This window comes from Dipodomys spectabilis, unplaced genomic scaffold, assembly GCF_019054845.1.
Source record: "Dipodomys spectabilis isolate Male_0828 unplaced genomic scaffold, ASM1905484v1 ptg000021l, whole genome shotgun sequence".
NCBI classification, from domain to species: domain Eukaryota; kingdom Metazoa; phylum Chordata; class Mammalia; order Rodentia; family Heteromyidae; genus Dipodomys; species Dipodomys spectabilis.
In genome coordinates, this window is record NW_024870698.1 from 7,157,654 (window position 1) to 7,183,518 (window position 25,865).

A 25,865-nucleotide genomic window follows, 5' to 3' on the forward strand; every position below is an offset into this window, starting at 1 on the left:
CTCCTTTGAACAACCAACTTACAGTTTAACAAGATGAATACCAGGAAGCTAGAACAAATATTGTTGAGGAGGTGATATCCAGGTGGGGGGAGAAAAGACAAATGGAGAGGTGAACATTGTCATAATATTCAATGTATATATGTGAAAATAGTACTAAGTAAAATGAGGGGATGGGTGGGGTTGGGAAAGATGGGGGAAAGGATGAAAGGGGTGGCATTGATGGCATTGTACTCAAAACTGACATGCTGAATTGAAACATCTTTGTACAACTACATATATATATATATATATATATATATACACATATATATATATATCTCAAGGACTTTCCTGCTTGGGCTGGCTTGGAACTATGTGTGATTTTCAGATCTCAGCCTCATGAGTAGCTCAGAATACAAGTATGAGCCACAGCATTGCTTCTGATGAACTTAGTATAACCCAATCCATTGTGTTGTAATCTGCACTTCCGATTATGCAGTATAAACGGAGACAGCCTGTACCTATGTGCATGGACACATGCATGCGTACATGTACATGAGATGAGGTGGCAGACACTAACCAGCTGATGAAGAGACAGACAGACAGACAAGGACTGGCGGAACAACAGCCTCCATTTAAACAATAGCCAAAATTTAAACAATAGCTTGTTTAAATATGTAAGAAAGGAAAATACCAGAAATAGCCAGCTTAGTGTATTCAAGCTGGATTTTTATTTACTTATTTATTTTTTTTGCCTTTAACTTGTACCCTGCAAAGTCACTGAAGGGAAAGCTCTAAGACAACTTTCATTTTCGGTGGTATAGCCCACTGGTCTTTCTTTCTAAAAAAAAATAATAAATAAATAAACAAAGAGGCCTAGAAACGTTTCTTTCTTCTCATAGACATTAATAATGATAGCTTGAACTGTAAAGATTTGGTTTTACTGAAGGTAATGGAGTAATGTTTATTTCCATTAGACTAGGCCTATAAAAATCCTCTTTTTATAACCGTGAGCCTGCCATTTCAAAACAGCAAAGCTTGACATTTTGGTCTCTGACAGGCAACACTTAATATTGGGATGTTTTAAAAATCTATATGAAAAAGCTCTTAATACAAGATAGGCTGAACGTTTTCCCGCAAATGATTTGTTTTAGCTATCTCTCTTCCTCCCGGATGGACAAGGAAAATCAGACAGCTTATTGGCTTAGTTTGTTAGGCCAGGTTAAAGGAAGGCAATGCTGCAAGGTTCTTACAGGAGCTTACCCTGGGGCTAAAAATAGCAGGCACTAGAGAATTATCTTAAATACGACCAAACTAGCTCGCTACTGTGAATGTAGATAACTGTAATATGTTTCCATTTTTGGTCATTTCAGAGCTTTATTTTTTTTTTCTTGACTTGCTGTAGCTGACTATTTAATTCATTTCTGGTTCTATTTGTCACATTTGCTTTCAGAGATATTGCCTGGGGGGTGTTTAACTAAGGAATCCTTCTTATTTAGTTGTACTGCTTTTGTTATAAATCTAATGAGCTACTAGATTGCCAAGTACAGCAACCCAACACAGACAGGGCTTGTCAGGAGATGCATTTATGATGCCATGTGATTAAGAATTACTATGGGAAAACTTTTTCTTCCTCCTAAGAGGTGAGACATGGAGCTTACTACATGTTGTGAATAAATAATTATGCTGAACTTGTCATTTGTTTGTCTTATGAGTAAACAACTTCTCAACAGTGATCAGCTTTCTTCTGGTCCCTTATCAGGAGATGTTTTGACTCCTCAGATGGTGTTTTCCAGGCACTCCATTTCTCCTTTTGCTGCAGAACTCATCCTCTGTCTTACACCTCACTGTTTAAGACTGTGTTGTCACTACACAAAGAAGAAAGAGCTTTACATATTATAGATGCAATACAGCTCGATTGGATGACTTCCTTCATTAGCGCCCAGTACATAGCTGTGGCTCTTTAAATAGGTGGTCAATGGGCCCATTTAACAATGAGTGAAATCAGGCTGCTAGTAACTCAATCCTGCAATCCTAGCTACTCAGAAGACTGAGATCTGAGAATCACAGTTCAAAGCAACCTAGGCAGCAAAGTTTCTTTTTTTTTAATTTCATTTTATTATAAAGATGCTGTACAGAGGAGGTTACAGTTACATGAGTAAGGTAATGAGTACCTTTCTTGTCAACATTGTTACCTTCTCCTTTATTTTTCTCCTACCATCCCTTCCCTCTCCCACCTCTCCCTTCTCCTCCCCTCATTTCCAACGTAGTGTCTTGTATCATTGGGTCAACATGAGTCCTTGTTTCAGCATTTCTAGCCTTGAACAAAAAATAAAACAAAACAAAAACCTCAGAGACACAGCCCAGGCCCTGAATTCAAGTTCCAGAACTCACACACACACACACACACACACACACACACACACAGAATGAGTGAAATTAGTTTCTGTTCTAGAACATCCTGCATCAGAACACACTGAATTATAACATGCAAATCATCTTAAAATACTGAACTAGGTAGATAGATTACTCCCTTCCTTCCAGAAATTCTCACCAAGTCCCTTACAAAAATAATGAAGAAGCCGTGAATGTGATTATACTAAAGAAACCAGTTAAAAGCCACGAAATGAAGGCAAAGGGAATCCTCTTCTTGCTACTTTTTTTTTTGCCCTAGTTTCTATGATTCCACATCATAAAAGTTTGTAAGACCAAAAAAGACACAATTTCCAAAAATCCTGAATGCCCTGGGAATTAACCATCCTGCCCTGCCTTACAATCTGCCCATCCCTGATCTTGGCTCTTTCACAAAAGCAGATAACCATGGTAGGAGTTTGATATCATACACTTTTTTGCAATCTTATTATCACTGTCCATCAGAAGGAAACTTTTCATTGTGACTGTTGACAAGCAAATGATTATCTGTAGCAAGGAAACAAAATACTTGCAGAATATTTTTGAACCTCTTGAGTCAAAATACATTTATAATAGATCAACATAGGTATATACTAGATATATAGATATAAAATAGATATAATCAAAATAATGGTCACAGTATTAACAATAGTATATTGCAAATCTGTGAGGCCTGTGTTTCCATGAGTCCCCAGCCAACAGCTGATTCTTTTCACCCAGGCAGAGTCAGTAAGATACTCTGGAAGCCCAGAAAGGCACCTGTTGTTCTGCTGCTCTTCACTGAGAGGGTAAAATTTCCCCTTTCTACCCAGCACAGGATTGAATGAATGCTCTGTGTGCTCACCAGTGCCTTCACACAGTGGCCTAACATAAGTACAAGTGTTCTGCCATCAAACCCTCCTGTAGGTCTCCATCTGCAGCAAGTCTGTTAGCAAGGGAGTTAGGAGGTTAGTTCAGGGGCACCCTGGCAGGCATGCAACATCCCGCTGTCAGGGCTTGGCTCTGTTTATAAACCATCTCTTGGAGAACATGTTCTCAGATCTTTGACATGTCTTATTTTTAGCCTGATTGGTCAGAATGGCTGGAAGGTCATTTTATTCACACTCGCTCTTTTTGAAATCAGTAGAACCACTGTAAAGCCATCCATTAATAAGCACTGGAGAGAGTCCAGGCATGCGTGGCATTGTGCTAGGTCCCGAGGATGGGATGAGGTAGGAACTTTCCCTCATGTAGTTTATAACTTAACTTTAGGGAGATAGTTGCAAAGCGACTAACTGTTCCCCAATTCAAACACTTTAAAGGAAAAAATACTCCTTTGAATAGGTGACAACAGCAATTTACTGTGTGCCAAAGAGGGCCACAAATACCTTCCTAAATTTAGGGACTTAATAGTTTATCCGGTGCATAGTAAAGGCTCCAGCTAAACAGAGACCAAAACAACCCGTCTTTAAAATAGCACATTGTTACAATGCCGTTTATGGAAATGGTATTTATGGAAAAAATTCCTTCGGATTCCCCCTCCTGAAGGCTTATTCCCCATGTCCCTCATATCTGATTTCCTATCTGATAGCTCTCCAATCGCACCCCTCCTTCTCTTCCTGCCTCCACACTTAATTTGCATCGATGCAGCCCTTCCTGCTGCGGTCCTCCATGGAGGGGCCCTAGGTGACAGGGCAGCCTGCCTTGAACACAATTTGGAATCAGTGTTTATGCCACTGGCCGAAAGGTCAGGTGCAAAGGTCCACTGCTAGCACAATTAATCTAGTCACTCAGGGATCATCTACTGGTTCGAGAATAGCTTGCAGGTAAGTGATGGACAGGGTCGTGGCTCCTGAACTGCACTGGGGCCATTATGACAGCTATAAAGAGGAAGGGAAAAAATTGAACAAGGGGACAAATTACTCCTGAAAGGGACATGAAGACAGGCACAAATGCCTTCGTAGAAAAGATAAGCACAAGAAAAGGCCAAGGGGGATGGACGGCTCACCATGGTTGACCAGAACAGTGCTCTCTAAAATTGCCAGAGTTTGAATATTAATGAGGGGTCATGGCCTAACCAAGGCTCAGGGTCCACATGAAACTCAAGCTGTCCGTTTTTAGGTGCAAAGTACCAAAGCCCATTCAAAGAGTTTAGATAAAGAAGATACAGCAAGAAGACCCCCATCTTGTACATGAGCTGAAATCCTTTATCTAAACCCAAGTAGCACAGTTGAATGATTGCTTTTGCCAGCCATAAGGCAGGTGACTTAATTCTAAGAGTCGCCAAACAAAAATGGAGTAAAGGGGAGGAATTACCCTTGGTACCAGAATTTTAATTTCACAGATTCCAGATGGGTACAGACAAGTGAACTGAGCATGGCTGGGATGGTGGTTTATTTGGGGCTGGGTAGGAAACCAATGGAGGAGGGGATAGATAAGCAATTTCCTTCTAACATGGGGAATTATGTACTTAATGATACCTTTGCTGAGTTGTCTTTGTCTTCACCAATGTCCCTATAGCCAAGAAGCTTTCTGACTGATGACAACAAAAAGAATCAGGAGTTTCTTCGTTAGAGGAAGTCTTGAGGGCTGTGTGGTTTACAGGGAGGAAGTATTCTAATATATTTTGAATGACATTCAGCATTTCATGGAGTATTCTCTTATTCATCACAGATGACAGCATGGGAAATAATATCGAGTCCATGAAAATACTGAAGACCTAATGAATGAGCTGTCCCTCATTCAGCTCCCACCAACAGGCATTCACCCACAGAAGTTCTTGTGGGGATGAGACCAAGAAGATGACTTGCGTAAGCACTTAACGTTTTTATTTCGGCATGTTAAGGGAAAGATTTCAAAAACCATTTACATATTTCTCCCATCTTAAAAATTATGGGAGTCGAGTTTTGTAGTGATTGTAAAATGATTGGTAGGAAGCTATTGAGAAAGAGAGGTGATTTCCCCTCACACCAATGGGGCCCACGTACTGTTAGTGTTTGCCAAATTCCTATCGTTTTGCTGTCTTGTCTCTTTGGGTCATTTATGACATCTCTCATGATCTCATCTTCAGCATCTCAAGGACTTTTGGAGTCATTTATTCTCATGTCTTAGGTGCTCTAAAAAAACAGGTAACTAGGATTCATTTAAATTTTGAGTTAAGCAAAAAAATACAAATATTTGCCTTCTCCAACTAAGGACTGGAATAAAATGCATCAAACATAACAAAATTTCTCTGAATCAAGTTTAAGGCTCTCTGAGACATTTGTACAAAATTGGGTGTTTTGCTTCAGACAATTAGTACTGATGAGTTAATAACGGGCAGAGAACTGAGGTCTTCCAGAATGAATTATAAACATCACCGCCACCGATTAACTATAACATGCATCCTAGCTAGGACACATACATCTTCTCTTTCAGCGACATCATGAAGCTGGCTATAAAAGTGGCCTGAAAACTAAAGACACAAGAGGTGAGGTGTTTCAACACTGCAAAAGCCCCAGGGAGGTCACCCAGTCCTCATGGATGTTATGGCCCCTTTTGCTGACTCAGAGACATTTGCTATTCAGAGACAAATGAAACAGGGCAGGATGTGCACTGAGTGGCTTCACAGCCTGTGTCAAGACCAGGCACCATTTAGTTACCTCCAAATACACCTAAACACAGAGAAATCGGTTGGCTCTGTATAAACGGAATACCCTTGTCAAAATGTTCAGTCCCAACAAATACTGCAAAGCGGTCCAGGCTACATTTGTCCCAGGAGAAATTGGCACAAATTCCTTTAGCACGGGGGGCAGCCACCTCAGCTACATTGCTAGGATTGCAGGTGAAAGGATTAAGGGAAGCTAGACAGTGGCATTGTGACCTAATGTAACTCTCAAATCTGCTGCACGCAGAGTCCTGGAATTGGGGACCAGCAGGGAAAAGAAGCCACTTCTCCTGAGAAGCACTGCTGCATGCCAATTCCCAGGCATTCGCCAGACTCTCCTCCAGTGGGAATAGGAGGTGAGCCTCTCACTGGGCAGCATTGCCTAAAAGCCTAAGAGTTATTTGAGCTACACAGTGCAGAGAAGAGCAGGGTGTCCCTGGTAAGCATGGACTGGCAAGACACAAGGGGACCCTGACATGAAAACATTTCTGGGGAGAATCTGAGCTGGCTGGAATCCGTGGGCACCCAGGACGACTATGTCATACAAGGCTCTAAGTTCAGATCTAAGAAAATGAAATGACCCCCATAGACGCTAATAACCTTAGACTAAGAGCCCATGGAAAAAGCAAGGGCATTCCCAAAAGAGGTCCCTTCTCCTCTAGGTAAGAGATACTCACATGGAGAAACAGATTTCTCAGAGAGGACTAAGAGAAGAGATGCAAGCTGAGCACTACTGGAATCTGCAAGTGATCCCATGGAATAAGGCTGCCAGAGGTGTGCTGTGTGGTCCCTCCAGATAGGAGAAGGATCCATGATGTTCCTCCTGCTATGCCTTTCCTAAAGGGGCAGAACAAGCTGGAGAGCACTATTCTGGAATCCAACGGGATGCCAAGGAGCTGGGAGACAGCAAAGCCACACATACAGTGTTTCTCTTACACGCCAATAGCATGGCATCCCATCCAGCTGGACTGAATATCCTTCTGAGAGAGAAAGGTCAACAAGCCCAAAATGGCACAAAATAGTTCTCATTGTGAAGGCAGGAGAGCACAGCATTCTGGTGGTGTTGGATATGCACATTGGTTAAAGAACTTTCTGCCGGCAGTCTGGCTTTCTTCCTTTACGTAGATTTTCTCTTGTTTTCTCTCAGCAATTCCAATGAGAAAACTCTTGTTTTACTCAACACATTGTATGCTGGATACCTACATTCCAGTTCTCCCATTTGTAAGGTTTCTGTGGCATTGCCTTACACCTGTTCAACTCTATCTGGACTCTGGCTTGGGAAGAGAAAGTCTCTCTAGCAAGCAGAAGCATTCTGTACAATACCACTTGTGAATATAATATGTGCAAGAACGGCTAACTGTAGCTCTTAGCGATGACCAGGATAACAGGCAGGTGGAGAAGTCCTTGCTTTGTTCCCTCTATCAAACAGCTTATCTCTCTTAATTTTACAGTCCTAGCTTCATCACTAACCCAGAAGGCTTTGTAGGGACAGGGACTTTGTTTCCACTGGTATCTGGGGATTTTGAGGACACCAGTGTACCCCTTGAAATTTTCAAGAAGCTAAGCATGCTAATGATGATGTTTGTCAATAATTTTGTTGGTGGTGTTTTTGGAGGAGAGTGGGGAAATAAATCAATGAGAGAAGAGAACTTTTCAAATCCACAGCATGAAGAAATGTGAAACTGCAGAAGATAGTGACCCAGAGCTCCAGCCCCCCTGCCAAATAAAAAATCATTCCTCCTAATAGAAAATGTGACCATCCATACCCGCAAGCAACACAGGAGAAAGAGAGCAGGGTTAGTCATAAGCCTTGGTGATATCTGCATAGTGCGTTAGAAGAGCCAAACCACTGTCCTGAGGACTTGAGTTAGCAACGTAACTGGGTAAGTCAAAATGATTGCAGGCACGGGCTGCAATGCCTTCTTGTCTTCAGGCCATTGGAGAAAGAGAGGGAGAGCTGAACACATCTAAGAATTTCTCAAAAGCATAAAAAAGACTTGCATTAGTTTCTCCTCATGCCTCTGGTACTGAAATAGCATCCACTGTGGAAACTGGTCTGAGTTTCTCCCTGGCTGTGAGTGCATTTCATTTGTCTTTTCCTCCTTTCAGTAGCTTGCAAATTTGGTTCAGTAATTTCTTTTCTGCCTCTCTCAGGAAAGTTCTGAACCCTGACTGTCACTAGTTCCTAATGCTGTGATAATGAATTAAGAGGTGACTGCAGTGTAAGGGCAAGGAGAAAAATCTCATCCGAGAATAGAGAATTTCATGACAATTAGCACTGGTTTGCACCACAAGAATAGAAAGGGGGAAAAGAGAGAGAGAGAGAGAGGCACAACTTGTTTTAATGGAGAACAAAAAGAAGAAAACAAAAAAAGTCATTCACACCTGCATAGCCCAGTCAAAGACTTCCAAGCACTGGCTGGAAATGACACCTCTGGCTGACAGAAAAATAAATAAATAATAAATAAGTAAATAAACGACATCAAATTAGCCAATTAGCATTCACCTAACAAAAGCTAGCTGCTGGAGAAGAAAGGAAGAAAAGGAATTCTCCACCAGGAAACCAACTTTACAATCGACCTCACTATTTCTCTATTCCTAAAGGAACAGGCTACCTTCCCTCATTGCTGTGACCCTCTGGACCATTACGGGGAGGGATGGTTGGGGGGAGGGGAAAATAAATTTTTTTAAAGTTAGTTCAACATTATCACACACCAGAATATGACTCTATTTATGTGACAAGTTGACAACATACAATTTCATGCTTGTTGAACTGATCGGTGTTATATATTCGCTGCGAATATGGTGAAGCCTCACCATTATAAATATGAAACAGTATGCACTTATTCAAAATAACTCCAGTGGTGGCAATTTATAGCTGGGCTGTTTGTGCTCTTAGGAAGTCCAAGTGCCACCTTAAGAAGCTGCAGCTCGCAGAAACAGATGTGCAGTGTGACTGTCACCAAAATGGTCTGACGATGACCTATGTGAAAGCAGGCTATTACGTTTTGGTCTGCATGGCAGCTGACACTGGTTTGTATTTAGATATGTGAGTGTCGGGAACAGTGTGTCCTTAAAGCTCTGTTTAAACATGGGCCAAGACATTTGTCTACTGGACTAATTATTTTACTACCCTTCTATGGCAGTGATCCTTTTTTTTATTTCATTAAAAAGAAAAAAAGAATGTGAGTATAAACACACACACACACACACACACACACACACACACACACACACACACACACAGAGGACTTATTTTCACTTGACTTCATAAAGTTACAGCAAGGACTTTAAACCTTGCTTGTGTCAGGTGAATGCTGGCCAGATTTCCAGAATGCCTGCAAAACAGGATTGGATTGTACTATTTTTCTACATTCAGTACCTGGGAACAAGGCCACAGACCATCAAATCATAGGCTGTCACAGCAACTAGTTTTGGTCAGTTTAGTGTGTTTTTTTTTATGTTTTCCTTTTCTTCTTTCTCTCCCCTGCACTCTTCCTTTTCTTTTTCTTAGCAAGCGTCAACCAATTTGCAAGTGTTTGCTCCCACAAGGACAAATTTGGAATCATGAGGGAAAAAAAAACCCCACAATTTATCCAAATGTGGAAGGCAATGAAGGAACTGGGCACCTTGCTAAAGCTAGATATCAAAAATTTGCATAAGTAGTTTCCCAACAACAGAGGTGCTATTTGGAACAAAATAAATTACTTGTGTTGTTGGCAAGGGTGCAAACCTTGATGAACTTTGGAATCGCTTTGCTGTCTGTACATCCTCTAAGTCCACTTTGATCGTGCTCTGAGGAGGCCCGGTCAGAAGCCCTCAGTGGCTAGGTCTAACCAGGTAATAGTTCACACGCTTTGGAGGCCTCCATACCCTTGTCTGAGGAGTAAGAAAAACCAATTCCAGCTTTTTGTAATATGAAGCAAGCTTCCTTTTGGTATTTCTCCTTTTGTGTTTCTTCATTTGTTTACTTAATTTTAGTTAATAGCACTCATTTTGGTATTGAGAACTAGCAAAGGATTCAGAGACTGGAATTCTAGATCTCCTTTGAACTAATTGTTTAGGAGATTCCCTTACCCCTACTTGTCCTTGTATCTTTTCCTACTTTTCCTGTGTGGCTAGGGTAGGTGCTGTCGGTCTGTCTAGAAAATCCCATGCAATCAGGTGCACGAGATAACAGAATCCCACCCATTCATTCCTCAGGGACCTTGCTACCTCCTTGCTTTTATGACCTCTTATGAGCAGCCAAGAATAGCAATTTGCTGCCTGTTTGTAAAGTCATCTTAGTCTGAAGTTAGCCTCTTTTTTATTTCATGTCACAGTGATCTTGTACAGCTAACTCCCAGTAGCCACAGCAAAATTTGCTGGGACCACCATTTCAGATTAATATGAGTACTCTCCGTATAGGGGACATGTTGTCATACGTGGAATGGAGAGCTATTATCCTTTCAGTGAACTACTTTTTAGTAGCGGATGTTTTGTGTGCCTGGCTTATGTAGATTTATTGATACACTGCCTACTGTACATTTTATCTGGAAGCTGTTGAGTTCATGTTCCTCTATTTCAGGCAAGCCAGCCCTGGGATTCACATAGTTCTGCTTCTTCTGAGGGCTTTACTCAACTTTATTTTACTATTATATTACCTAGAACATTAGACACAATGCTCAAGTCCTGTGTGTTAAATCACAATAGCTTCCTATTAAGTGTTGCCAGCTACCCATTTTTATGAACAGTTACTTTATTAAATCCTTAATAACACAGATAGAATAGTTAGTTAATTTGTGTGTTGAGCCATGGATGTTAATTTGTAAACATAATAACATACTGCAATCATTTGCATAATAGCGTTTTAATCTTTTTAGTAAAAGCTGTAATTCCCCACAAAGTACACTGCAGTAGAAACTAAGTGACTATTCGTAATAATACAAAGGGCCTTAAAATTCTGATCCTATTACGGTGTTGGAACATACCCAAACTGCTCCCATAATCTCTGAAATGTTACTGTTTTCTGATTTAGGTGTCTGTGTCAAGAATAAAAATGAAGTGTAACTGGCCGCTGTAGTGTCTTTCCTGAGTGTAATTGAGTATTCACTCAGCAACAGCACTTTGCAAACAGCTCTGAGGCTTTCCTTCAGCGTTCAGAGCTCCAGCTACGCAGACTGGCAGACTGCATGAGGAACGCCCCAGCACGGCACTGCCCACTCCAGACTCAGCTGAGCTGAGCAGGGGCGCAGGAACATCATGCAGATTGAACGCAGAGAAGGGCATCAGCCCTCAGGGAGGGAGGTGCCCACTCAGTCTCCTCCTTCCTCCTTGCCCTGTCGGCGTGCTGGTGCTTCTTCAAAACTACTGACTCTAAGAAGAATTTGCAGAGGGAATGGAAAAATGAATATTCAACACCACTTCTGGGGAAACACCGCAGAGGGGAAGAAAGGCAGAGAGAGAGAGAGAGAGAGAGGGAGAAGCAGAGAGAGGCAGAAAGAGAAAAAGCAAGAGAAAGAGAAGCAGAGAAAGATACCGAAAGCCAGTGAGAATCAGAGATAGAGAGAGGACATGTGTAAAAGTCAGGGCAAGTCATTTTCTCCAAGATCTGGTCATTCATTAATCTAGCTAGCTGCAAACTCTGAATGACTAACAGTAGTAATGGAGTTGGGTGGGCCTATAAAATATTAGTGTTAAGATGTAAAATGGCAAATTCCTCTCTGAGTCTGGAAGTGAAAAGGCATAGCAGTATCTCCAATCAGGGATAAATATCTCCGTGCATGAGAATTCAGTTATCACTAAAGAATTAAAAATGAAAACAAAAACAAAACTGTTGCCCATGCCAAGAGTAAACGTGTGTATTAAACCACAGAGGATCTCTCCACGCTTCTCCTGTACCTGTGGCAGCCCACGAGAAAATGTCCTGTCCTGCTTTGCTCTCACACTGCACCTTAGAGCGCACAACCTCAAAAGTAACCTGAGAGCTTACAAAAGAAGATAAAAATGGCACTTCTAAAATTGTTTCCCATCACGGGCAATTCATTTGATGAAGCCCACAATACACGTTTTCATGGCTAAAAGAATAGGCAGGTAATTATGGGGACAAATTAACCTTGTTAAAAAATGTGAAGTCTGGGATGGGGGTGATGGGGGAACAACTTGGCTCCCGTTTTAACAAGGTGATCTTCACTGTTCATCTTTTTATCTGCTGTGTGTGTTCATCTCATTCAGAGGTGAGCCATCTGCTGGGCCGTGCTTCCACGACAGCACATATAGATAGCGAGAGGTCCATGGACAAACAAACCCAGCAGAGGCGCAAGGTGACTGAGTGGCCCACACCGGTGTTGTACAAATAGAGCGGCCTCATGCAACACCAACACATCATCCTGAACGGTGACTATTTAACCTAATGTTTAGGAAGTGACCCTAAGAGGAAATGCACCTTTTTATCTTCTCTCCTGATTCCACTTCACCATTTTCTGTAGTAAGTTTTGCTCTTCCCTTTTCTGGGGCTCTCACAGATCCAGACACAGGTATTTTTATGGAAATGTATGGAAATGACATACTTGAGATTCTGGGAGATGAGAAAGGCCTAAGACAAGTTCATAAAAATGGCTCACCTACTTCTCCGAGTACTCAAAGTATCGGACATGAAATCATTGGTCTCTATCTCAACATAAATGACAAAATACTACTTTCTAAAATCATTGTGCCAGTGGCCACTGGGGGGGTCATGTCTATAATCCTAGCTACTCAGGAGACTGACATCTTAGAATTGCTGCTCCAAGCCCAGGCAGGAAAGTATGTGAGACTCTTATCTCCGACAAAACTACCAACCTCCCCCTCCCCCCCCAATAAAAGCCAAAATTGGAGCTATGGCTCAAGTGGTAAAGTGCTAACCTTGAGCAAAAGAAGTTCAGGGATAGCACCCAGGCCCTGAGTTCAAGCCCCAGGAGCAGCAGCTAAATAATAAATAAAGAAATCATTGGGCCTCATTAAACACACAGATTCTCACTTTGCAGACTTGGTCAAAGCTGAAAACTGGATCAGTTCCCTCCACCAGCAGCATCCTGCCTCATCTGTTGGAGCCACCACATTCACTCCTGAGAGTCACTCCCAGGGAAGTGTGTGCCAGTGATCCATGGTCATGTAAACTGCCTCCTGTGACTGGCTATTTATTAGCAGGGGTGGATGCCAAGAGACACAGCCCTGTGGGTCAGAACTCCTGAGCCATAATTTTCCAGTGGTCAGCGTAATGGCAGGGAGGAGAGAGGGTGATAAACCAGATGTTCCCAAGATAAGCCAGATGTTATCAAGTCAAGAAAGCTGAAATGGTGCTTGAAGGAGGTGTACAGATTAACACATACATGCATGCATGCACATGTGCACATGCGCACATACACATACATACACACAAACACACACAGAGTCTCCTGCAAGAAAGGCTGATTGGAAATAACCGCAGACAGACTAGCACTGTTGTCTCCTGATTTGCGAGGCTCCAAGATGAACACTGAACTGATTTATACCTAGAATTTGGAATTTTGTGGTAGACTACAAATGCAAAGATAAGTACAACATAAATTTTTAAAATACTCCATAAGTCTCCATGAGTTTCAACATTCTTCACTGTTCGTATGTTGCAACCAATTATCTCCCCACTTAAATGGCTATTATTTTCCTACTTGAAGTCTATGTTCTCCGTAAGTGTCATTACCAAGGGTGACAAAATCTGGTGGCGGGCTGTAAATTTAATTTAAATGACAAACATTTATTGATCACAAATTGGAAATTCTAGAAATCTTGAGAAAGTGATTTTGATAAATTTAGTCTCTCCACATACTAAAAGAAAAGTTATTCTCCCAACGATTAAATTAAGGTACGGCTGTTTGTACTTGCTTTTTTTTTTTTTTTTTTTTTTTTGGTCTATTTGTTCTGTTTAAAATCCCAAAAGGTTTGCCATTCATGGAAATGTCTGTCTGACCACAAGCAGTCAAAAGCAGGAATTTTTGGCATGGAAGGCTGCAGAATTCCCTCTAAGGAGACAAGGGAGGAAAAGTAGGCTCTAGGTGGATGTGTGGATTGGGTTAAATATACTCTATGCCTGAGACTGTAGGGAGATGGAGAGCCCCTTTGTAAAAGATCTCATGATGCTAAAGAAATGCTCCGCTCTTAAAGATGAGCAGGCACCCAGCCAGAAAAGATGTCCATGAAGTCCCGATTCTCTTTAGGCTGAGTATGAGTTAGCATTCCTTACCACCTTCCTCTATATACAATTCCTATTTATCAGGGCTGGCTGGTGGAATTTTCCTTCAAGGAGCTTCAAATCTTCTTTCTGAACACCATACCCCCTCTTCCCACCTTGGCCCTTCCTTGCCTTAGCATCACAAGGTGGGTTGGAATACAGTAGGGCCTGCTGTCTGGGTTTCTCTACTTCCTATGTGCTTCTACCTGTGGGAAGATGTCAGTACTCTTCCCCTTAAATACTATCTCTATTCCTCTGCTCTCCTACTGAAGTTTGCAGTGATATATTACCTCCACCTGATAAGCATGAAATAAACAGTTTCAAATGAGTTCTCATGGCCTACCATGATTGAGTATACATGCCACATCCAAACTGACTTCCTGAGTCCTCTTGAATACACACATGAATTTTACTTGGAGCAAAACAAGCTCCTTACTTCTCTTCACATTCTATGAAAACAGTTCTTATTTTTGTTTCCCTCCTTAATGAGCTATATACACATAAACACATGCACATATACAAATGCAGCCTTGCATTGTCTGCCTATTGACTATATCCTTTTAATGTACATAATATGGAGTTGTACATTGTCTTGTATTTTAATCATTTTATATTTCTTCACTTTTTTGCCTCCCAAACTAGGTTTTTATTATCTTTGCAAGTGGACCTTGTTTTGTATTTTGTACATATACATTTTCTCTTATTTTCTTTTTTCTTTATTATCCTTAGATAGTTGTACAAAGATGTTTTGATTCAACAAGTCAGTTTATACATTTGATGCATCTTAATATTACCCCTTCCATTTTCTATGTCAATGTCCAGAACAAACTTTCCTGAACAAGACAGCCAGCTTCTTAGCAATCCAATAGGTCTTGGACTCACTTACTGGATAGGTATATAATATAAACTAATCCTTGAACTTCTTGGAATATGAACAATATACAAAAGAAAGGAAAGTGTGTATATACTTGTCGATATTCTCATCAGAGGATCAAGCAATCTGGAGCGCTGCCACCATTTCCCTTCTTGGGGCACATAAAGCACACCTTACATAGACAACAATCTTCCACTCCCACTCAAGATCAGAGACTCAAACCTTGCCTCTAGTTCCAGCCATTACTCAACAGGAATACCACTGGTAGCAGAAGATCCTCTTCCATGAGCACGAGTCCTCTGTGCTCATTATAAACAATGACATTGTGACAAACACTTGCCATCCTCACTTGCTATTCTTCTAAGGAACCTCAAGTAGCTGCACTCAGAAGTACCAGGTGAATGAATGAAACCTGCCCACTCACTTACATCACAGAAACATGAACGCAACTGTTAAGATAAAACAGGAACAAAGTGGCCCACAGTGACCCAGAAAGGCCCGGGTGCTATTTCAAAGAACCCCATGGCACCCATCTTCACACACTGCTGACCTGTAAAAGCAGTCCTTTATTCACCTCCTTCAAACAATGCACAAAGAAAGCAGGAGGAAGGAAGTTATGTTGCAATATTCTGGAACATAAATCTTGCCAGCCGTCCATCCAGGGACAGCATCCTGTTTTCCTTCCACATGGGTCAGTCCCTGGAGGCTACACCTATAGGCCTGGTGTTCTGTTTTTCAAAGCAGCTTCTAAATTATACCTAGTCACCTGCATTTATACACCCAAACACAGCTTGTGCGAGCAGAGATTGCTTTTTGTGAGTCTAGTTACTCAGCCAAGCTATATAATTGCACCCTAATACACAGCTTTGTTCCTACTTGGAGTTTACTCTTTTCTCAATTCAACTTCATCTCTGGCATTATTATTATTATTAATGTGAGGCTTAGGAAGTTACATAAAATTGAAACAGATTCAAATGCATGGGAGAAGCAGAAGGAAGAGATTTCTATGTTCTGTCTCCTTTCGTGCTATACCATTACATTGCCCTAAAACTCATTCTGCTTTGATGATGATTCAGAAATTCCATGGCCAGTTTCCAGCACTGTCATCAACATGGTACTTGAGTCAGGGGAAAACATTTAACTCCTCCATGCTTTATTTTATCATTGAAGCCAAAGGTAGATAGTGCTCGTTATTGGCAGATCAGCTCAGGAAGAGCTATGACTCCTTGCTCAAGACCAAGGTATTCGCCAATGTGAGGAGGCAGGGTTTTGAGAATCAGAAGGTGAGCACAGGTGGAAAGTCCCAATGAGTGGTTGGCACTGACAAAGCACTGCTGTGAAATACTGCTTGGTGAGAGACAACAGAACGTGGTAGCATTCAAAGCCCATGTGGCATATGGACCTTATCTGCCAGGGAAGGCTTTATTTAGGAATTGCACTTAATGCTCAAAACTTCCTTTCCAACCATAAAGAAGAGATGTTTGAGTTTAACACTAGAGGGCAAAGAGTGGAGAAGTCAGCTCACTATGCAAATGTCCTGACACTGCTGCTGCTGTGTGGTAACACAGAGATCTTACCCTTGACCTAGACAAAGAAGAATGGGTCTGTGACATCATAAAAAACCCTCATGCAGACTTCTCTGAACAGTCATGCTTGCTCTCACGCATCAGTCCTGAGGCCCTGAGCAGCTCCATAATTTGATATGGCTCCTCATTCTGTTTCTTTATGAGTAGTGTATAATAGTTGTATAAAAGAATGGATTTCATTACCATATTTTCATTCTTCACATCCACTAGGTTTCATCTCAGCCATATACCTTATGAACTTCATAAAAGGGCATTCGTAGGGACTTAAACAAACACAGGGTTCTCAACTTTGCCATTATGGTCATTTGCAATCGGGTAGCTCTTTCTGTTGTGTTGAGGTACTCCTCATACCTCATGGGGAAGTTTGCTTCACCCCTACACTACCCACGAAAAGCCAGTTGCTTCATCTTATTCCCAGTTGAAACAATCACACATACCTCCAGACACTGTCAAATGCCCCCAAGGGAGAGGGGAAGCGTAAAATTGCCTTTGGTTGAGAATCATTGGTTTAAAAATGACCTAATGAGAGATTAAATTAAATGAACCTTGTGTTTTAGAGCCTTGAAAACACTCTATCAGTGGTAGAAAGTTATATTGGGAAATAGAAGGAGTGTCATTACATAGATTGAGCAGCTATATATAGATCACTAGATCACTCAGCTAGCCCCTGAGAAAGCTCTGAAAGTATCAGCGGGAAGGCCCCAAGCAAACAACACCATACGACATACATGTCCATGCAGTCAAGGAGCAACTTGTCTTGTCTGACACTGGCACACCTGGGAAGTACTGACTGCTACACTGCCTACCTCCACCTTTCAGTCATTCCCAATCCACAAAATGCACGGCATTCACCCAGTATAGACTAGGCGGAGCTGATCACTACATAAAAGGCCTGTAGAGATGGACATTTTTTAAAGTGCTGTTTATTTAATGCTACCTGACTGAGAATGGGCCTGTAACCTGACAAGTGTACTGAATGAGGAATCTTCAATGTACCAGTTCTAACTGGCCAAGTCCTCACATGAACCTTCTAAGACCCGGCTGAGAAGCCTGGGAAAGTATAACAAACCACAAACCTAATGCAAAAGTGTTTCCTGCACCTTGCCGTCGCTCCCCAGACTGCATTCCCCTCACTGCAGTGTTCTTATAGGACCCTCTTACTGCTCTGGACAGATTACAGAACCTTAACAGTACTAGCAGTAAACACACAGTCTCTGTTGTTCACCATCGGTGTGGGCCTCCATGTCACCAACATGGAGAGGAAACATTGTGTTCTATTTTTAAACATATCAAGCAAAGGAGCAGCTTGATATGCCTTTGTAAAGGATGGCTGTCACCCAAATTCGCAATCTCTCTATATTTATCAATGATATTAGACTTTGAAGCCAGATAAATTTAGAAATTCAATGCCAGGACTTTTATTTGTCAACTGTGTAATACGAGGGAAATCGCTTAGCCTCTCGGAGACTTAGTATCTTTGTAAAATCAAAATGATAATATTGAAATGGTGAGTTTTTCTGAGTGCTGAGTGACCCAACATACAGAAAGCAGGAGTGTCCCAAAATATTGGCCCTTGGAGTTTTTATCACTGTCCTAATAATCAATATTAATATAGTCATTGCTCTCTCTTTCAACCATCAGCACCTTTTATGTCATCCACTCATTCAACAATCAGCACCTTTTATGTGCTGGAAAGTGGAAAAATTCAACTAATATTATAAAATTGGCTTCCCAAAAGACTCAAGGCTTCCATCAAACCACAGTGAAGACAACCACTAAATATCTCCATAGATGGATCACAGAGCTGTGCATGTGCACCTGGTATTGCAGCTGAGAAAACATGAGATGATGATGGTTGTGGTGTGAAAGGTTTTAATGTTGAAACCTGGTTGATTTGGCAATTTTTATTCAATTCACTTGCACGAAATGTTTGTCTCTATAAGAAATGAGTAATTTTCAAGTAAATGAGTGCTGATCTTGTGAGGGGAAAAAAACCACCCTTCTTTTCTCTAAGTAACACTTTAATAGGAGTAGATTAACATTCTTTATTATAGGGTAGGTTTATAATGAGAGACTGGAGTCTGGGAGGTAATTCTCACTACTGAAAGGTAAATGAATTTTGGCTAATTTATAAGTACATGTGAGATTTGTTGAGTTTACAAGTTTCCATCATACAAAGAAATTAAGGGTATGAAGGAAAAATATGAGAGTAATACTCAAAAGTATTCACCTACTTTGTAAAATAAATAAAGGTAAACACCTAACCCTTCAGCTCCATAGAAATGATTTCTTACGTATATTCACTTATATTAGATACCATTTATTGCTAAGTCACTTTCTGTGGGAAATAGGGATAAACAGGTTTAGACTTTTGGTCTTCTTTGTCAGTTTCTTTCACAACCCCTTGTATTACAACACAGTTTAATGTACTTTGTAGTCAGTCTTTCACTCCTTAATTCCCAAAAACAATAACAACAACAACAAAATCCATCTTTTCCAAGTATTGTTTTTCCATGAAATAGAAAGTTGCTGAATATGATTTTTAAAAGATAATGTGCATGACAGCAAAGGAAAAACGCTTCATGCACTCAAAGTAATAACCATGTTCGTTTCGCCCAAGCCAAGGTCAAGGAGAAATTAGGTTTTTCCAAAAAGGTCCTTACCTCAAATATGTTTGAAGGCTCATTGTTGTACTGGTTTGATATGATTTCTGATTGGTCGCTGCACCACTTCAGTCCACCCAGAAAGCTGTCTGTATCCAAGTCATTCACATCTAGTTCAGAAAGATCAAGTTCAGGAAGATCTGGGCAAAGAGGCTGGTCTTCACCCACCAGAGCAGCACACTGCAGGAGGCAGGAAAGAAAAAGAAAAAAAGGGGGAAAAAGAGCTTTCATTAACTGCAGGAATTTATTAAATGGCAGCAGCATGTGATAGGAATTAAACCTGGTTAAGTCGAAGACACCACTAAAGCTGGGCTCTGGGGCTTTAATCACCAGGGGAAATACCCTAAATTCTTTCCTCACTTAGATCCCAAAGGATAACACTGTTGGATGTATTCCATCGCAAAAGTCTACCTCCAAATCCATGGTAAATGCCATGTTTCCAAGAAGCTGACTTCTCCCAGTTAGAAACCAGCAGGATTTGTTCAGCACTGACCAAGTTTCTGTCTCGTGTTTAAATATATACACAATGTTACTCTACCCTTAGAGGATATTTGCTTTGAGAGAAAGATACAGGCTGAAAGTGCCTTAGAATGGCCCATCACACACAATGGACACTCAATAACCAACTGCTAAATGAAAAAGAAAGCACAGGAATTATACTCAGAAAACTTTCCTTTTAAGCATTAAAATCCATCTAGTTCATTTAGCAACAAATGATGCAAAAAAAAAAGTGACTTTTCTGTTCTTCCTCTCAAGGAACTTGCCTTTGACTCATCTATAGTTTTCTTGAATTGTTATTTAAATCATTTGCTCACAGTAGACTTGTGATGAATTTCTGGACCTCATCGTCAACAAGTCAAAACAAGTTCCTTGAGAGGAAGAACAAACAATTCATATTGTTCTATGTGGCATTTAGGTCTTTCACTATGAGTAACTCGCAAGGGGTTTATGTATGTGTGTGTATATGTGTGTGGGGGCAGGTGGGGGGGTGTTTGTATCACCTACCCCTTAGAAGAGAAAATCATAATTGTGCATCATAATTATATTTTGATCATAATTTAGGTTTATATAAGCCATGGATCAAGTGGGTTTCCATGCTGTAAGCCCTTTGAACAATTAAAAGAGAATTTAACAAAAATGAATGTTAGGTAGCTGAAGCATGCCTTGTCTGCGGTGGGCAGGAGCCAAGGGGAAGGTACAGATGAGTGGAGAGAAAAATGATGGGTGAGCACGGTCACAAGATTCAAAGTATATAACTGACCACAGACCTAGGAAACTTTAAAAGACAGGATGGGAGTTGGGGGAGAATGATGGAAGAAATGACACTCGTCAAGATATACTGTACTTATAAATGGGCATGTTACATAGAACTCCCTTTGCACAATATTTGGAGATAGTAAAAAAAATATTAATGGAAAAACCCACAGTTTTTGGTGGTACTGCTGTTTGGACATAGAGCCTTACACTTGCTAGGCTAGCAGTCTGCACTTGAAAGATGCCTCTGGGCCTTTTTGCATTAGTTTAATTTTTTTAGGTAGGGTCTTACACTTTTTGTCAGAGTGGCCTAAACCATGATCCTCCCACCAATAGCCTCTTAAATAGCTTGCACCAAGAATGTGTCACTATTCTTGGCTTATTTGTTGCAATGAAGTCTCACTAACTTTTTGCCTGGACTGGCCTCAAACCATGATCCTCTGAATTTATACCTCCTAGGTAGCTGGGATTGCTGGCCTGAGCCACCATGGCAGTAAATAGGTACTTCTGTTTACAGTTATAAAACGATTTCAATAGATTGAAAGGTTTAAAATATTCTCTACAGTGGCTGGGCAGCCTACCACTGAGGCTCTTCTAGATTGTTATATTCTTTGACCTCCTTTCATCAAGTAGTGGTTTTACTTGCCACACTCTGCTATGTTCTAAGAAAAGTAGACCCTTTACCAATAAGGTGGTCTCCTAAACTTGAATTCGCCATCTAACTGTTGATTCCAGTCTGAACACAGAAAAGAACTCGGCAGACACATATGGTCCTGAGGTATGTTGATATCACAATCATTAGAACTTTATCCACCTGTGAGCTATCCAACTAAATCAAGGGTCTCATGCTCAGAAGTAGGGCCCTAATGCCTCTGCCTTCTGAGATCAGGAGAAACGCTAAATTGGTTCACATCAGCTGAAGATGACATTTAAATTTTGAAGTAAGCTTTATGTAGATCTTTCTTCTTGATCACCTTGGCAGGCCACATTACATGGGTCATAGACAGCAGTGGGGTGGTAAGCGACAGTGAGAAGTAGGTACTGGGTAATAGAGTCAACAGTTGGTAAGTGGAACCTGGGAGGAACCAGTAAATCTTCCCAAGGACCAATGAGGCCCAAGGAGATCCTAAGCAGCAGCTTCAAGGCAACAGAAAGAGGAAGGGCTCTCCAGTCTATCAAAATACCTTCCTTATCATTTTATTGAGCTTTCCTTTTTACTATCTGAGCTAGCAGAAAGTTACAGATTGGTATACTCTACTGGGTTTATGAGTATAGGAGGCAGGCCTGAAAAGTAGCTCTTGTCCCAGTGCAATGTTCTTGTTTTGTTATGGGCGTAACACCTCCCCAGCTCCATTCTTGCCTACAAGAACTTACTTATCCTCCAAACACAAACAGTCTCAACTCATTCTCAACACCCAATGCAGAGACCAACAGAGCACTAGGTTAACTGCGCAAGAATAAAGAAACAACTTAGGATTTCATTGGTGATGGTGGTGGGTTAGTCCTTTAGAAATCACAAACAACTGAAAAATACAATCCAAAAGTAAAACTAAGTTAAATAAGGTAGCTGTCTAGGTATGGTGTAAATGTCTGTCATAGGGCTCAGGAACTGTGTTGGAAGGCTATGGTGTCAATTGACTGACTTTTAGAGAGCTTCTCTCTCTCTCTCTCTCTCTCTCTCTCTCTCTCTCTCTCTCTTCTCTCTCTCTCTCTCACTCTCCCACTCTCCCCTCCCCCCCCCACTGTCCTTTCCTGGCATAACTTATATAAAACCCTTTAATCATCTAGAAAGTTGTATTTGTAAATAACTTAGACAACCTTTGGCTAGACCATCTCAATCTGTCCATTTGTTCTATTATTTTATCCTATCTCCACTCTTTCTCTGTCTCTGTCTCTCTCTCTCTCTCTCTTTCTCTCTCTCTCTCTCTCTGATTGCAAAAAGGGCCCTTTGCTTTTGCCAATGTTGACATGCGAATGAAATCAGCATGCTTCTGAATGTGACATTATACTGCTAATCTAAAACACATTAGTAGTAGCAAGTGTTCATGTTATTAATTTATATTTGGCCTTTGGATGATGCCAGGCTTAACTGTGCAAGCCCTGTAACTGTCCTCATCTGACATGCTGATATTTACGGCTTCCCCACACATCTGTAACAGGTGTGCTTTATTGCAATTACACAGACACATTCTACTGCCTCTGTGCAACACTGACAGCTATTCACTACTGTAGCCTTAATTTTATAATACGATTTAAGAGGATAAAGCAGTCACTAAACACAAAAGGCTAATTATTGTACGTTATTTCACCCCAACAGACTTTTCTCTTAGTTAAGGAGCAGACAATAAATTAGCTTAACTGCACTGATGATAATGAATCATTATAATTAAGTATAATTCTCCATTAACCTTTTGGAGATTTTGGTGCCATTGATGGTAAATTTTAAAGAGAGTAAGAGAGGAAAAAAATAAAAAGAAAGAGTGGACTCAGCCACATTAATTATATTAATGAAAGAAAAGAGAATCTTAACTTTTTAAAAAGAATTAGACAAGACAGGGGGGAGAGGGTGGAGGAGACTTTAGGAATGGCAGTCAGTCTTGGTGGGTGTACATCAGTGAACTGTCTCTATCAATCTCAGTAACCATATTGTACATCACCTTCATTAAACTGCAAAACACCGAGAACTCTCTGAGTAGCTCTAGTGATGGTCGCTTTTATTAACCAATGTGCTGTCCTGTCATTATGTGCAAAAGGGCATAATGGGTTTTAGGAGGACAGCAAACATTAATGATTCAAAAAATGAAAGCTGCCTCTGCTCCCCGCTGCTTGTAATATTTTAGCCGGGTGAGGTGATTCCCAGAGCTGTTACCATGAAGGCAGGACTTTCCAGCGCTGGCGGCTTACAGTGTTAACCCTGACTGGCCAGTCACAGCTGACCCAACACTCAATCCCTGGCTGGACAATTAGCCCTGAGACCCCTCCTCCTTAAGAAAATCATTTCAAAGGCCGCTGCTCTAAATAGCTCCCCGTGCTTATTTGCAAATAAATGTCTGCAGGCATGCCAGGGACTGAAGTAGGGCTTCCTGATTTTCCATACGATCGAGTTCCCCCATCAACCAGCAACCTCAGAAATAATACATGACATGACGGGGGTGGGTAAAAAAACTGGAAAGAACAGCAACTGAGACCACAGTGCCAGCCAGACTACCGCCGCCCGCAGCAGCAGGACACTCTGGCTACTCAAACAATCAGGACTTTGAAGCCACTTAGAACTCTGACTCTTAATAGCTGCCGGACCCATGAATTATCCATATCTATCCCTGCCTTACCAAGAAATCACAGCAAGATAAGCACCATTACAACCCACACCTAATATCCGCCGAGGCAGAAGGCAGAGCGAAGGAAGACACCATCAGCAAAACCCAGCGAAGAGTTAAAAGAATCCGGGGCACGCCTGGCTAGATAGGAAAAATGCATTGGCAGACCGGCCTTGGCCAAATGATTTTCACTTTAGATGCGTATCGTGGGACCACATGGACATCTTATTTAATCAAATCACGTGCAGTGCACGGCCCTCCCCCTTACCCTACGTGCCCCCAGCTACCCACAGGAAGCCGGCACGCCTTTGCCAGGATTCATTGTTAGCAGCTCTTGGGATCCTCGGTGCAATTCAATTCGGGTCCATCTCACCAAGAGTCCACAGGGCGGGAGGGGGCGGGCGGGGGGGGGGGGGAGAAAGTTTCTCCTGTTTCTCAACTTGCCCAAACTTTCTGAGAGCATTCCATTGTACTGAATGCAAACAGCCAGAGATCCCAGTCCCTTTGCTAGACTCCAGAGATTACGAGGAAACCGCTGGCGTCTCTTTCTTTTTTTTTTTTTCTTTTCCCTTTCCCTTCAACCCCGGTATGAATTGTAGCCAGCAGAAACTGTGGAATTGATGTATTGCCATCTATTTTTACACAAGCAGCGAGCCGCTCCACACACGGTCTTGCATAAACTCTATTCTCTCTCCCCTGCTTCAGGCAGCTCTCCGTGGTACATACAAGGGAGACTTTTAACCATTGACTTCTCTGCCAGCCTGCACAAACGCAAAACCTTGCACCGGTTTAAAAAAAAAAAAGCCTTAAAAAAATCAGCTGGCTAAATCTTTCAACCACATACAAGAGTTTCGGAGGAAGCTGCATGCTTGTTTTGTGTTCCATAGGAAAAGCTATCTAAAATAACCCAGCCGGATTATTTAAGATTTTTGTGTATGTGTGTGTGTGCGTGTTAAGTTCTCTGTCTCTGATGTACAGAGAGATTGGGAAAATCAGGACTAGAGTCCAATAAAAAAAAAAAAAAGGAGTATATTTGAACACATCCATTTTAATGTTTATCTTCGCTTCCTTATAAATAGAAATGGCTTTTCTCCAAGCAGGCCACTAAACACCATTGGAAAGACTTCTGCTTTTGATTCATATCAATATCTTAGAGCATAAATATTGCATAGGAGTAGAAACAGAGCCAAAGGCACAGGGAAAGAGTTTCTAACTGCTACAGATACTGTTGACAGCAGCTAAGCTTTGATTTGCTCAAGGCATCTCAGAGCTACCTTAAAATAGCAAACTTATTGGAGTTAAGATAAGATTGAGACTCCTTTCCAAAAGCTCCTGCTGGCTACTTTTTTACCTCTGGTCCCTCTCCCAAGCCCTTCCCCCCTCCTTCCCCCCCCCCCCCCCCCCCTTCCAAGGAATAATTGCGTCTGAGGAAAGTCTCCGTCCTGCATTGCCGAGCCCGGTCCCGGCTCACCTCGATATCACTCCATACAGAGTCCTGGCTACACATGTCCCACGCCATCCAGCTCCCAGCTCCTGAATGACGCCAGGCAAGCCTTTTCAGCTCGAATCCACAGAGCACACACTCATGCAGGCGACCAGCCCCTTACTGAGAGTGAACTGAAGGCACCTGTCTTACTACAGTCCCAGTCACATGACAAAGCCATTAAAAAGTAGGCTGGGCTGTCTGTCACTCACCCAACCTCCCTTCTCCCGGTGCAGCCTGCTGCTCAAACTCCTGACGTCACGCAAAGGCAGCCTTCTGCCTCAGTGAAGTAACGCTGGGGGGGGGGGGGGGGGAGGAAAAAAAGAAAATACTTGGAGTTTAGGAGGTTTCAAGAATCATGCTGTGATTAAAGCCAGCTTTGAATTCCACTAGCTCCCAACGCAGCCCTGGTCAAGTAATAACCAAAATCCCCTGCAATCTTTTT

At 41.6% G+C, this 25,865-nt stretch overlaps 1 protein-coding gene across 1 annotated transcript in view; it reads right to left on the minus strand.

The window, feature by feature from the left end:
* The window catches only part of Ppargc1a (PPARG coactivator 1 alpha), a 100,722-nt gene extending 75,129 nt beyond the window's left edge, over positions 1–25,593 (minus strand). The window contains exons 1-2 of the mRNA XM_042674731.1: positions 25,409–25,593; positions 19,367–19,546 (exon numbers count right to left, since the gene is read on the minus strand). Of these exons, the coding sequence (XP_042530665.1) occupies positions 19,367–19,546; positions 25,409–25,456 (228 nt within the window). The 5' untranslated portion in view covers positions 25,457–25,593. The remainder of the gene's footprint in view (positions 1–19,366; positions 19,547–25,408) is intronic.
* Between the last annotated feature and the right edge of the window lie 272 nt (positions 25,594–25,865).